We start from the raw sequence: 13,850 nt of genomic DNA, 5'->3' as shown, positions 1-13,850 counted from the left end.
TATTGGCAGGCAGAAAATTCAGAGTAATACAGGAACTCCCAAAAGATGGTCAAAGCTACATCAGTGTTCTTGCTGCCTTGCAACTGACCTAGTGATTTGTTTGTTACACCACGGAGATCCATAGGCACGGCCATCCTGCAGAGCCTTCAGCACCAGCAGGTGACACTCACGGTAGCGGAGCAGGAGGTCAGCATCAGCCCCACTGGTGGCATCCAGCAAGCCCTCTACAGCCTAGAATAGATGCAACCTGTTAGCAGAGGGAAAAACCAGTCCTCTTCCAAATCTTCTGCACATTACATCAGCAAGAGTTATCACCAGAAGACATGGAAAAAAAAAATCAACTGAATTGTGCTGACCTCTTGATAAGACTGCGTGAGATTTTACCAGCTACTATGGCATCTATACATGCACTGTACACAGCTATGCTATCAGAAACAAATACACAGGTCTCTCTATGCCTCACTAGCTTGGTATGTGCACCAAATACCATGACAGACCCTGTTACTTTGTGCTGCAGTCTCCTCAAGTCAATACCTCCTCCAGCAATTCTGCATACGGCTCATGGAAAACTACCTGAGAAAATATTTATGGAACCTGCCAGAGGTGAGCAGCTTCCTTCAGAGAAAGAGCTGCAACACTCAGAAATATCTGTGTTGGTCTACAGCAAATGGAGGATGAGTTTTACATGGGCAACACAATTTATTTGGTCAAGTTCTAGTCAGGATCAGATCCTTTAATAGGTAAAAGCATTAGCAGACAAGAAGGAAGATTCTCCCTCCGGCTTTCAGTTACCTCTGTTTTGGCACTGTTCTAGGATCCTCATGCAGACAGCTCAGTATCCTTACACTATTCTCAAGTGAATTTTTCTCTATGTCTGTCACTTGTTCTACACTACTACACAGGCACTGATGCCAGCTCAGATCACAGAGCTCACTGCAACACTTCGCATTGGCACAGCCTACAAATTCTGATTGGGATGGAGTTAATTTGCTTTATAGCAGCCCATATGGTGCTGTGCTTTGGATTTGTGCTGAACCAGTGTTGAAAACACAGCACAGTTTTGCCAGTTGCCGAGCAGCACTAGCACAGGATCAAGGCTTTTTCTTTCCCACTCTCCTTCCTCCACCAGTGGGTAGGCTGGGGATGGACAAGAGGCTGGGAAGCAACACAGCCACGACAGCTGACCCAAACTGAATAAAGAGATGTTCTATACCATATGACATCATGTTCAGCAATAAAAGCTCAGGGAAAGGAGGATGAAAAAGAGCATTCATGGTTCTGATGTTTGCCTTTCCAGGCAAATGTCACATGTGCTGAAGCCCTGCTTTGAGAGGAATAGCTGGACATCTCTCTGCTGATGGGAAGTAGATATTTTAGTTTCATTTGTGCAAATGATCTTTATTTTCCCTATTAAATGGTCATAATCTGAACAAATATCATCTAGTCTTCCCTGTGTTTTCTCTGTATCCTGCAGAAAAGCAGAAAGAGGAAGCAGCTGCATGGATGTTGGGCAGCTGGCCAGGGTCAACCTACCATGCATAGTCATATATCAATCACTGCAAAATAAACCCCAAGTGTGCCACTAAAAATCTACTACTAGGCTCAATACTATCTACCTACAAGTGCAGTTCAAACCCCTTTTTAGCCTCCAAATCATCCTGAAATCAGACCACTCTGGACTGCAACAGCTCTCTACTTGCCACACCTGAACAAAACTAAGTCCCAGAATTCTGTACACCTGCTTCTCCCACAGCAGTCTCAACACCATGAGTACAATACCCTATGTGAACACAATGGCTCCCTCCCAATCTTATCAGATTTCCAAAGACAGCAGTTCAGTACTGTTCACCCAGCAAGTTCCACAGGATGCATGAAGAAACAAGGTCACCAGCAAGACAATCCACCAGCTAGGTGAGTAATAAATTCTAAGCAAGCTGTTACAGAGATGAGTTGTCATCACTCACCTTCTGCAGTAGTCCAAGTGCAGCAATCGCATCCCGGGAGTTCCGAGCCACCACCACCGCCTCCAAGAGGCTGCGCAGGGCTTGGACTTGAGGATTCATGGCCAGGGTGTGTGGAATGGATTGTAGGTGCTGCTCCAGTTCTGTCATACATTTGTCATAAATCTGTGCTACATCATCTGTAGCCCAAGCTTGCTGCTTAAGAGAAAATGAGAATCAGTGATTTTTGCAAGGATTGCATTTGTGACACTCAAATATTGACTGACTGGCTCTTCTCCTTCAGAAATTATAGTATCCAGAATTTAGACTTCTACAGTACTGTGGTTTGTTATGCTGGCACTTTAAGTACATATATATAAGTACATGTGAAAATACCCAGCACATAATTCTATCAGTCATAATCACAAAATGGTTTGGGTTGGAAGGACCTTAAAGACCATTTTGTTTCAACTGCCCTGCTATGGGCCAGGACATCTTCCACTGGAGCAGGTTGCTCAAAGCCACACCCAACCTGGCTTTGAACACTTCAGGGATGGGCCATCTACAGCTTCTTCAGACAGCCTCTTTCAGTGCCTCACCACCCTCACAGGGAAGAAGTTCCTCCTAACATCTAAGCTAAACCTGTCCTCTTTCAGTTGGAAGCCATTCCCTCTTGTTCTGTCAGTAAGGCCCCTTATGTATGCATACAAAAACTTGTTAATTCTCTTAAAATTCAGACTTGCCATCCATGACCTTAAAAAGTAACCTGAGATTTGAATAAAATGTTTCACTGCAATTAAAACTACATGTAGTAATCCTGAACTGCAGAATTTGTCCCAATTTGGATTACAAATCCCAAGACTGGATGGAAGTTTTATGTTACCATTACTTTGTCTTTAGAACAAATACATTTTTTCAAGCGCTATCCCCAAACAATACAAACACTTGACTCTTATGAGTCCTTCTAACAAAAACACAAGTTCTGCAAGTCTCCAAAACAGCTATAGTACTCTCAGGCTGATTAATTCAGAAACCTCTACCTTCATAGGCTGAGCCAAGAATCCTGTAGGCTGAGTTAAGTCATTGGTGGGCAAGAAGCCAGGGACATTGCGTGCAAACTCTTCATAAACAGCCAGCTGTTTTGGGTCCACACCTCCAACCTTTGCAACAAAAGGAACAGGCATTTAACTCATTTATAAGACTGAGGCAGTAAAAACTGAGGGCAACTTGTGTAGCAGGTAGCTACTCCTAAACAAAGTGGCCTAGACATCAAGTAGGATTCAACTGCTCTACACTGAGGTCCTATCTCTCCTTCCACACCTCCTAAAAGGGGGATTTTGCTCTAAAAATGAAACTCACATTCCCAGAAACAGAAATAACTGAATACTGAGAAACGCTCTGTTGAAAGCACATGGTATGCCCTTTAAAGGAAGAACATAGAAAGGAGACAAAAGAAAGTAAAATATAAAGACAACAAAACAGTGAGAGGAAATGTACAGAAAAAGAGACTCAAGAAATGAGAAAATTATATAAATACTCAATTTGGAATAATGTATTTATGTGTTTCCATACTAATCAAAATAACAGCAGCTGCACTGTTAGGCAAGACTAACAATACATGATTACTCAGCTGATGCTGTGCCATCCACTTTTCCTTATCAGGAGGGAGAGAAGAGCAGCATCAGAAGAGAGCTCACCTTTAACCTGATCTGTTCTGGCATCCGCTCAGCCTGGTACGTTAACACAACAGGGTCGCAGTAGCGCCGCCCCTCTTGCCTAGCATGCTTCCTGAGCTCAAATTCCTGCCAAAAACACAAACACCACACTGCATTTTAGACACCCATAGGGATGTGTATGAGCACACAGGATACTTCTTCAGCAGAGCCATACTTACAGTTGCGAGCCTCTTGTCCATCTCAGGGCCTGCCTTTTCCACAGCTGTCTTCTGGATAAAGCAGCAGGCAAGCTCACAGTTATCCTGTGCTAACTGGGCAGCTGCCTGCTCCATCATGTCCCTCTGCTGTGGGGAGGCTGCCTATTGAAAATCACAATAATCAGTGAAGAATGTAAAATTTCCCTGTATATATAACTAGCCTTAAAATCTGTACCACTGCTTACACAGAAAACCAGCAATAAAAAGGAATGCTCTTAGGATCACACTCCCTTGCCATAGAATATACAATACTAAATTTAATTTTGCATAGCTTTGAATAAAACATGTAGGCAAGACGACAGTAAAGACTTTCAACAAGGAACAAAACAGCAGGAGGTCTCCATCTTCTCCACCTACCCATCTCCAGGGCACAGAAATAAAGGCCTGCTTTAGACAGACACACACAGAGAGATGCTAATGCAGGGAAGACTTTGCACCACAGTAGAAGTTTTTCTACTTCCTAGGCTGTAATTGGAAGATATAAAGGTGCACCACTAACAGTGCAAAGAGCAGTCCTAAGCCTTTTTCAGTGGATTCCTTTTCTGATAAGGAATCAGATTTTCTTCCTTCCTTCCCAGAGTCTGCTTTATGAGAATCCTGAACAGATGCACTTATTTTCCAGGGTGCAAAGCAGTCAACTTCCACTGGAAATGGAATACATCTATAAAGGCAGCCTGTCACATCTACTTGGACTTCATTGTCTGCAAACATCTCTTCTATTAATTCATGAAAATTACACTATTTCTGTTAAACCATTTCATAACAATAAGCCAGAAAAGAATTCTGATACCTCATACAGAGCCTTTTCTGCAACAAAATGTTTTCTACAACTGTCCCTTTAAAAACTTCCTTGGATTAAAACACGATTTGTACCAATGTCATACGTCTTCAGGGATAAAAAAAACCTGACTAATTTCTAATTGCTGAAAGCACAGCTGTGTCTTGATCTTTCCAAGATCCTTATGCTCTTGTGCCTGTTGCTGACACTGATGGCAAGAATTCTGTAGTAGCCACTGCTGTGGTCAGCAGTTTGCAGGCTGGTCTTATTTTCTTCATTAAGAGACCTGATAATAGCCTCTAGAAAACCCAATGAATTCACAAGCTGTGCAGAAGAGTCTAAACTACCTATCTGCTCACAGCACAAGTAAATAAAATATGCCTGCATGCTGAAACAATCCAAGATATCACCAAAATGAATTCAGTCTTCCACACTATAGCCTTTCAGCCTCAAACCCTGCAGAAAGTTCAAGCCTCCAAGGCTTTCATGATGTGATTTAACTGGAGAGAACACTGGGCAAAATAAAAAGATAGTCAGGAAGTTTGTGTGCCATTTACTAAGATCTACCATCTCAGTTTAAGGGTGTTTGACCTGGAATCACAACACTTTTTTCCACTGTAATTCCACAAGAGACAAAACTTCTACCCAGTAAATTCATCCCCATGCTAGTTAAGCCACACAATTAATTAACAAGTCTATATTGTAGAGAACTGATCTACGAATGCTGGATGCCTACAGTCCCCTAAGTTGGATATAAACTCCAAATGATGGGGGTCTTACCCTCAGTGCAGTAGCAAAGCTATTTTTCAAGTTGGTAGCTATGCTCATCAGCAAAGGCTCCCTGCAGGTAATCATGGCCATGCCAGCAGTCAGGTTCCTCATCATGTGGTGAGCGGCCACACGCATCCGGGACTCCTCGGAATCCAGGGCAAAGTCCTTCCTGACTATCTGCTCACAGGTGGTCATGGCAATCTTGATGGACCTGTCCACCACGGGATGGACGAGGTCCTGCACCGCCCGCTCGATGGCCTGCCGCACACACTGCTTCAGCTGCGGGTGCGCTTGGAACAGCGGAATCTGCAGGGCGTTAGGAGAGGGCAGAGAATGAAGCACACTGCAATCCCACCTACCCCACACACCTGCACTTTCTCAATGACTCATAAGTGCACTGTCATAGCATGTGCAGTACTCCCATGTTCCCCATGCAGCTATTACAGTATTTGATAAATCTGAATCTGCAACAAATTATTATTTTTCTAACCAAGTTGCAGCTGAGTAACAATGCCAAGATTGACTTAAGAGGTGAGCTGATAACTGGACAAAAGGAGCACAGAGGCTCTTTTTATACTGAAATCCTGATAGCTCCCACTAGCTGAGATCTGCATCAACCCTGGCTGTAAGATAGCAAACTAAATCAGCTCTAAAACTTACCGTTGGATTTAAGGTAATGTGTGGAGCCAAGCCTCCTAAAGAATAGACATTGATGTCATGGTAACTGTACTGGGGCTGTGGAGGAACCGTGGCTGTGCAAGTGGTGCTGGTAGCTGGAGTTGTAGAAGCAGCTGGAGAACACAAGTAGGTTTGTACTGAGACACTATGAAACCACAGAGAGCAGCAACTGCTTATAAAACAAGTATATAATTCTTATTTAAACCAGGAAACAACCAGAAATAAAAGGTTTGCAGATTGATCATGAAACCTCCTAAACTTAGCAAGCAACTTTCATTCTTCATTTGCCTAATAATTAGTACCAAAGTAGCTTCAGTACATTTTAAGAGAGCTTTTTATTATGACAGTTTTAACACCTGGTCTATTGTTAATAGGAGGGAGTCTAAGGAGTAGCTACACAAACATAATACAGCATTAGTCCTCATGATGGCTTCCATTCCCTTTCCATCTCCAAACTCTGTAGACCTACTTCTTACAAAACTACCCAAGTGCTCAGGAATATTACAATAGCATATGTACTTCATATTTTATTTTGTATAGCAAAACCTGTCTTATTTGAACTTGAACAGTGTGGTTCTGGATTTAATGAGATGTACTTACTGGTTGTTGTGATGGGTGGTAGCTCTTCTGGCTGCTTCACATCCTTCTTTGGCGCAGACAGCTGCTCATCCAGATTTTTCAGACGGTCCTTATCTTTCAGGAGACTTCCAGGTTTCAGCTCATTGATGTCTAGTGCAAGATTCTTGCAGAGCACCTCAATCTCAAACTTCAGATTCAACTGCAAAACAACTCTAGTTTAGGTCATGTTACAAGGAAAATACCCAAAACATCTACTGAGCCACCTGACTCCCGAACTCCCCATTCTAATGCCACCCCTTTCAGAGACCAACAATGACTGAGGATTAGACAACTATCTTGATGCTGACCTCATGGAGAAGAGTTTCATCCAAGTTCTACCAAATTAAGCAATTCCCAAGCAATTTCCCCATGCTAAAGCAGTGAGGAGGACTGCTTAGTCCTTCACAACATCCTCCTTGAGTAGTATGTCAATAAAACCTTACACGCAGAAGTTACAGAAAAAAATCCAGTAATTTACTTTTAGATCATGTTCCTGATGTAGCTCAGCTAAAACATTCATAATGGCCATTGTCCATGGGTTTGGAGGCCTGAAGACCTACAAGAGAAAGAAGAGAGCAGGATTACAGAAACTTCTTGAATAATTTGGATAGTTTATGACTGGAAATGTTTGAAACACAAGCAGCTATGCGTGCATACAGCCATGGAAACCTTTGTACCGTTGTGATTAGAGTAGAATTTAGTACTTTAGTAATAATTATTCCAGTAATTCAGTATAACTAGAAATACATTAGGAACCTAAGTGAAAAACTGGAAACACAATGACCTGGTCCTTCTCGAAAGGACCATGTTCCATGTCAAGCAGAACCGACAAGCTGATCAGGATCAAAGTGGGTGGGAGAAAAAAAAAAACGAACTAGGAATAAATATAACCTAGAATCTCTTAAATGACTTCCTTCCATTTCTCAATGGAGTTCTGTTCAGGGATACCGCAGTACATTTCAGCTAACACCATCTATTAAAAATGCATGGCCATGCACTTTCCCTCCACACAAGGAGCACTCCTTGACTTTATGCTTTTATATCCCTTTTCTTTCTCTCCACTGAATTAAATCAGTTTTCATTTTGTGACAAAAGCTGATTACTTCCTGCAATATTTTGCCATTTGAGCAATAACTCTGTCTGTACAAAGACACTTACCACACTCCTGACACTGGATTCTAAGACTTTGGCAACAAATGGCACTACATAAAGCAATTCCTGCTGTCCCTTAACATATGCTTCCAGTAGTAGTGACTTCACATCCAAATCCTGAAAAACAATTGAAGTGGGAATGAAGGTAGAGAAAACAGCAAACACACTGCACAATCCCACTAATACACTGCTTCCTTTTCAGATACAGGTAAGGCTGAGTCAAGACAGCCCTTGAATTTTACAGACTGCTAAGCAGCAGTTACTTTTTGAACAAAGATTTATCCATCTATATTTTTACGTGGATTAACAAACTTTTGCCAAAATAAATGTAGCTACTAACTTTTCTGATATAAAAAAATATTTATTTCGAAGTGTTAAATAACCAACTCTGGAGTCATACTTTGAACTTGGCACATAAAAGAGGCACCAGAAAGGTGGTAAGATTTCCCAAATAGCCTATGCTACTGCATAACAGCATACCAATTCATGCCAAGGCAATCTGTAAAGACAAGCTCACCGTGTGCAAGATGGGCTTATTTTTAGCCATCGTTATCATTCCCAGCCAGTGACCAAGGTTCTTCAACAAGGAACGGTCTGAGAAGTTGGCTGCAGCTTTATCTGATGTCAATAGCACCTAACAAAGAATAAAAAAAAAAGCATCTCAAGCAGCAAGCAGAAGATAACCAGACTCCAAATCCAACAGCAGATCTGAATGATGGCAAAGTTTTAGAACATTAAGTTCTGAGCTTCAGTCACATTACAGAGATACTTGAACAGCTTTCACTTCAAGGCAGCACTCTGTAGATCTGCACTGTAATGACTACAGAATTCCTTTCTTTAAAAGGATCAAAAAAAGAGGATTATGTTTTCCCAGACCTTACCATTTATTCTGTTGAGACTGTTACAACTACTCCCATAGCTGAGTGTAACTTGTGCTTCCTCTTAGTGCCTCATCACAGACCTGAAGGCTACAGTTTAACCTTCCAGGGAAACCACCTCATTGTCATGTCAAAACATAAATCATGTCATCAATCATAAAACAAGTATTCTGCTGTTAGTTCTGTTCCTTAACTCCAGAGGAGCATCAGCTGAACAGAGCAGGGTCAGCTGAATTCTCAAGAGCCAGGAGATGCTTTTGCACTACAGCGTAACCCATGGTGGTCAGGAAATCCCACCAACAGGTTTAAAAATAGTGCATTCTTTACAAACTTGTTTCATCTGGTCATCACTTCTGGGCTATTGCTTCCTCCTCCCATCCACATTATCTTAGCCCTCCAATAAATTTTGGCTTTTACACCCCCATTTTCTGAACACACAATTTCCCCCCCATTCCTCTTGGGCCAAAAGAGCAGAGTGTCATTTTCTATCTTTGCACTTTCCTCCACAGAAAACAACTAGACCATAAGCAATTTTCCCTTGGGTTATAATTTGCAAACTTCACACAAATTTGAAGTCCACCTACATAAATTAATTCAAATGCAAATTTGCCCTCCTGTTACATAATTTAAGTCTTTCATATGCTCCTAACTGAAAAGAATCCTAGTATTCCTAAAGATAATCTGTAAGTTTAATGGTAAGCTAGAAAGAATATTTTTGAATTATATTCTATATCTGAGAATCAGCACCACACAAACAAATAGCAAGAGGAGAACAGCACATTCCTGTGCTGCCTTTAGAAAACTTGCACTACTCACCTTGATATTTCTGTAGGTTTCATTCAGAACCATTTTATTAAACTCTGGATTCTTAAGTGTGTCAAGGAAGTTTGAATACAAGCTGTGAAAGTTAGGCTCAATACTGACTCTTTTCATCACAAGATACTGTGATACCCAAGGCATGAACTCTTCTTTCACTGTTTCCTTCAATTCTTCCACCTGTGCTCAAACCAAAGACAAAGCACACACAGAACAGATGAGAAGATAATCAAAACCTTCTGGGCTCAGCTCTGACCAACATACAGTTCATGGTCAGTCAACTGCTTCTAACACTAAGGCTGTTTTTCTACAAAAAAAAAAAAAAGTATTTGAAATCAGTGTCTCATTATCCAAAGATCTGGTCAACCAGTAAGGACTCAAGCATGAAATCGGCAAGGTATAACAATTCACCTCTCCTTCACTTCCCAGCTTTTTACCAGACAACTGGAAATAAATGTTGTCACTTTACAAGCTCAAGCCATCCATCCACAATACAGCAGCACAGGTGGCAGCAGGACTGTACTCAACTAGTTCAAAAAAATTCCCTTAATTTCTAAATACCTGAGCTTAACCTTGCAACATTTAATGGTACCCAGTCCATTTATGATGTGAATGTTTATTTAAGATTAGGAACAGGTATCTTTTACCCATCTCTCCTCTCCCTGGAAAATTTTATCTCCAAAAATGTTTAAGCACAAAGTGCTGGAAACGATCATTTCTTTACAGTGTGCTCCCTCCTGAAGTTTTTCAAGTTAGAATTTTGTAGAAGTATCATCAGCCTCACTTAAAAATGAATATATTAAAAAGGATTAAGAGTATAAAAACTATTTTTACTAGCATTCTTTCATACTTGCCTTCTGTGTCATATTTGACTGAGACAGATTATTGAAGATGAAAGCAATTTTTTCCTGGACATTCTCTGGAGGTTCCACAATCCTCTCTGTTTGATCTGTTGCTACTAACAGCGTATCAATGTTGGTAGTATTAATGGAAGGCTGGAAGGAGAACAAGAAGTTAAGCATAAACAATACCTAGAGGTGACATCAAAATAAACTTTTGCTCTGTTCTGTCAAGCAAAACTAGAATTGAGCTTTATGAGGGGACATCTACTGTCTCAGATTAATTTTCAGCAGCACTCTGAAGGAGTCAAGTGATTTTTTTATTCTAAAAATGATGATCAATACTCAGCAGAGGAACGCTGCTGCAGAAAAAGCCTCTACATGCACATAAAATAGGTGCAACTGCAATGGCACCCTTTAGGCCTCTAAGCCTGTGTACAATTATAGCTTGGAGAAAAATCACAACAAAATAGTGAGCAGCACTTAACACAGCAGGGAGGCTCCAGGAGCACTTCAGTGCTGATTTGGGAAGGAGAAATCCCAGAGGTTCATTCTGAGACCAGGCTCTCATTTTGAGTTGCCAGCTTAAGTCCACAGAGTGTGATCCTGGTCCCTACAGCTGCAGGTCTGGACCCCAGGGTTTAGCACCTGGTACATTGCAATTAAGGGAAAAGGTGATGCAGTTTTCAGTATCAATCCTGACTGGAGTTTAAATGGGAAAACAAACACCTCAAAGTAACAAGTTTCTACATGATGTAATCAGGTGTGAAAGACATTAACAGCTACACTAATAACTGTCCCCCCAAGTGTGTTCATACTTTCAGCTATGTTTGGCTTTTGCCTCCTTTACAGGACCTATTCAAAGACAGTCCCAGGCAGAAAGACAGGTGGCCCAAAACTTTCCGTGCAATAGCCAATTCTATCTATCTGCCAACCCTGTAGTAACTCTGACAAGCTTCAGAGTTGTTTACACAAGTTACCAAAGACATGAAAAACCTAATGCAGTTAGAACTGTGTCAGATGTGTGCAGTAAGTGTCCTTAAGTCCCAAGCAGAATAGAAGCTGTCAACTATTTTAAGAGTTCTGTTGCAAGTCATTAATAGAAATGGTGTTCCTGTAATTGTCTTTATAATTACAGTCTCAAGAACACATTTCAACTTGACCCCAAAGCAACTGGATAGTTTGATGATGAAAAACGCCTTCTCTCTAAAAATGTTGGCCATACTTTAAAAGGTTACATGTTTTAAATCAAAAATAAGGATCACAGTTTGAAAATCTGTAGTACACAAATTAAAACAGATTCTGTCTGTATGCACTTGGTCCAGAGCAGCATCTGCCCCTCTGGGAAGGGCACAATGACACAAAGCTCACCGGCACATCTTTCTTGAAGCTGACTCCAGTTGGTCGGGTGATTGTAATGGTTTTTGCAACGGTGGTGGTGGTTGAGGTGGTCACTATAGTGCTGACTTGGCCAGCAAGAGGAGCTTTTGCTGGAACCTGGGCCTGGGCCTGAGCCTGGGCAAGTGCAATACTTCCAGGGGTGGTGATTGAACCCTGCATCTTCACAGGAGGATCTCTGGATTGCTGTCCATATTCTATGTACTAAAAGAGGGAGAACAAGCACATAGAAAATTTCACATGCAGCAACAGAACTATAGGTTGATTTTCAGCACGAGCACTATAAATGTTTGCCAACAATCATTCAAATATTTGCCAGTCTTGCCATAAAGGAATCTCTAAATACAACTGCATACTCTGATAAAGCACATCCTGTCACTATGGACTTACTAACTGCAGAGGAGCCTCAAGCTCTGCCTCAACAAGACCCAATATGCTTAATATTTTACAGAGCACTACCTAAAAAACTCCATCCCTCTCCCTCCAAGCCTAGAACAGCTGAACAAAAGAGGAGAAAGAGCCTAAGAACAATGTGTGAATATCAAAAGCAGGCTACAAAGCAGGTAAGAAGTCTTCTGCAAGGACTCTGACAGCTAGATAGTCTGCAGTTCACCATTATAAGCAAAACCACAGTTCAGAAATAGCCAACTTTTAGATCTTCTGAAATAGTTCCATAGTAGAAAATTAGTTTCTTCCCCACTGCTATACATTTCCCCAGAAACTGGAAACATCAGACTGTCATTTAAGGGGTACAATCTGAAAGCTGTTAGTGAAACCAAGACTGCTACTGGACTTTGCAGCTTCAGGTGAAGCCTCTACCTTAATGGTAGAGCCAAACATTTTTCCTTATTAACTCATGCTCTTAAGCTCTGCCACTGGGACGAGTTTTTCTGTATTTCTAGCAATAAAAGCACATTTAAGGCAGACACCATGTGATGAACACTGTTTTGGACAACAAGGTATTCCTATGGCTCTCAGACCTTCAGGAAAGAAATTTTTCCTGGATTATTTTATCAGGTCTAAGTATGAAAGTGTATAAAGCCAGTTGAATGATCTCCATTTTACACTAAAACTCCAAATCTTTAAGGGACTGGAATATGAACACACTGAGGCACTTTAAAACCTTCATGCATGGACATGCATGCACTGGTTAATTATGCAGTTATATTCAGGTAGCTGTTTCAACATAAACAACCCAAACAGATTTATGGAAGCAGAAAAGGCACCTTCACCTGCCTACCCTACCCCAGAGCAGAACCTTTAAGAAAAGGCATTTGATTCTGTGGATGTAACATGGTCTAAAATCGCCACAGATGAGACTGCTTTTCCAAAGGAAAACAGAAATTTGCTCTAAAGAATTTAACATCACAGAAAGTTAGTGTTGCTTACAGACACACTCACCTCCTGTAAATGATGTGGGAACTGTATAAAGTGACTAATAGAAGCCAAGTGCTGACAATACTGGGGATAGTCCTTCAATCTGTAAGACAAAACATGCATTAGTCAGAAGCATAAGCCCACATCACAAACAGTATTAGAGACAAACAACTATCATGTATGTCATTCCCATTCTGCACCAAATAATTACTTCAGGACTCTTTACAACAGCTGTGCTATAAACAAAGCATTTCCTACAAAATATTTTTTGCTGCAAAATCTATTTTAAATGAATTAATTTAACATTAAAGCACAAGATTTATTCACAGTAACTCATCTTTTCCTACATCTCTATACTTCTGACCTAGTACACAACTAGGTGTATATCCAGTGTTTGTAACAAGATTACTGGATAAGTTATTTGTAGTTTGGTTCAGTGCATTTTAAACAGCAAACCAGAGCACACCTCACACCCAGAATCTTCTCTAGCTGCAATTCATAAGAAGTTTTGAGAAAGAACTTCTGCTGAGATTATTTAGCCATACATTTCTGTGTAAAAGCAAAGTTCTAGAACTCAGCTCTCAGTCACTCCTTCAGTAATGAACAGTGCAAATGGCACTCCACTGAAAAGCACCCGTGAAGAATAATTACATTCACCCCCTGCCTAACAAG

The 13,850-nt window shown here is 41.0% G+C and overlaps 1 protein-coding gene and 1 non-coding gene across 2 annotated transcripts in view; both read right to left on the bottom strand.

Annotated features, from left to right (window-relative positions):
• CNOT1 (CCR4-NOT transcription complex subunit 1) overlaps positions 1-13,850 on the bottom strand; it is a 55,432-nt gene that overhangs the window by 10,867 nt on the left and 30,715 nt on the right. Inside the window, 15 exon segments of the mRNA XM_036390183.2 lie at positions 89-231; positions 1,965-2,156; positions 2,981-3,100; positions 3,638-3,742; positions 3,835-3,975; positions 5,432-5,728; positions 6,083-6,213; positions 6,701-6,878; positions 7,197-7,274; positions 7,877-7,987; positions 8,388-8,504; positions 9,565-9,744; positions 10,419-10,559; positions 11,775-12,005; positions 13,203-13,281. Coding sequence (XP_036246076.1) covers positions 89-231; positions 1,965-2,156; positions 2,981-3,100; positions 3,638-3,742; positions 3,835-3,975; positions 5,432-5,728; positions 6,083-6,213; positions 6,701-6,878; positions 7,197-7,274; positions 7,877-7,987; positions 8,388-8,504; positions 9,565-9,744; positions 10,419-10,559; positions 11,775-12,005; positions 13,203-13,281 — 2,244 coding nt within the window.
• On the bottom strand, positions 8,929-9,067 carry LOC118691478 (small nucleolar RNA SNORA46). The gene has a single exon (XR_004981007.1). It is a non-coding gene; the product is annotated as a small nucleolar RNA SNORA46 (small nucleolar RNA).

This window comes from Molothrus ater, chromosome 12 (genome assembly GCF_012460135.2).
Source record: "Molothrus ater isolate BHLD 08-10-18 breed brown headed cowbird chromosome 12, BPBGC_Mater_1.1, whole genome shotgun sequence".
Classification (NCBI taxonomy): Eukaryota; Metazoa; Chordata; class Aves; order Passeriformes; family Icteridae; genus Molothrus; species Molothrus ater.
Note: the sequence above shows the minus strand (reverse complement) of the source record. Positions and strands in the feature narration are given on the sequence as shown.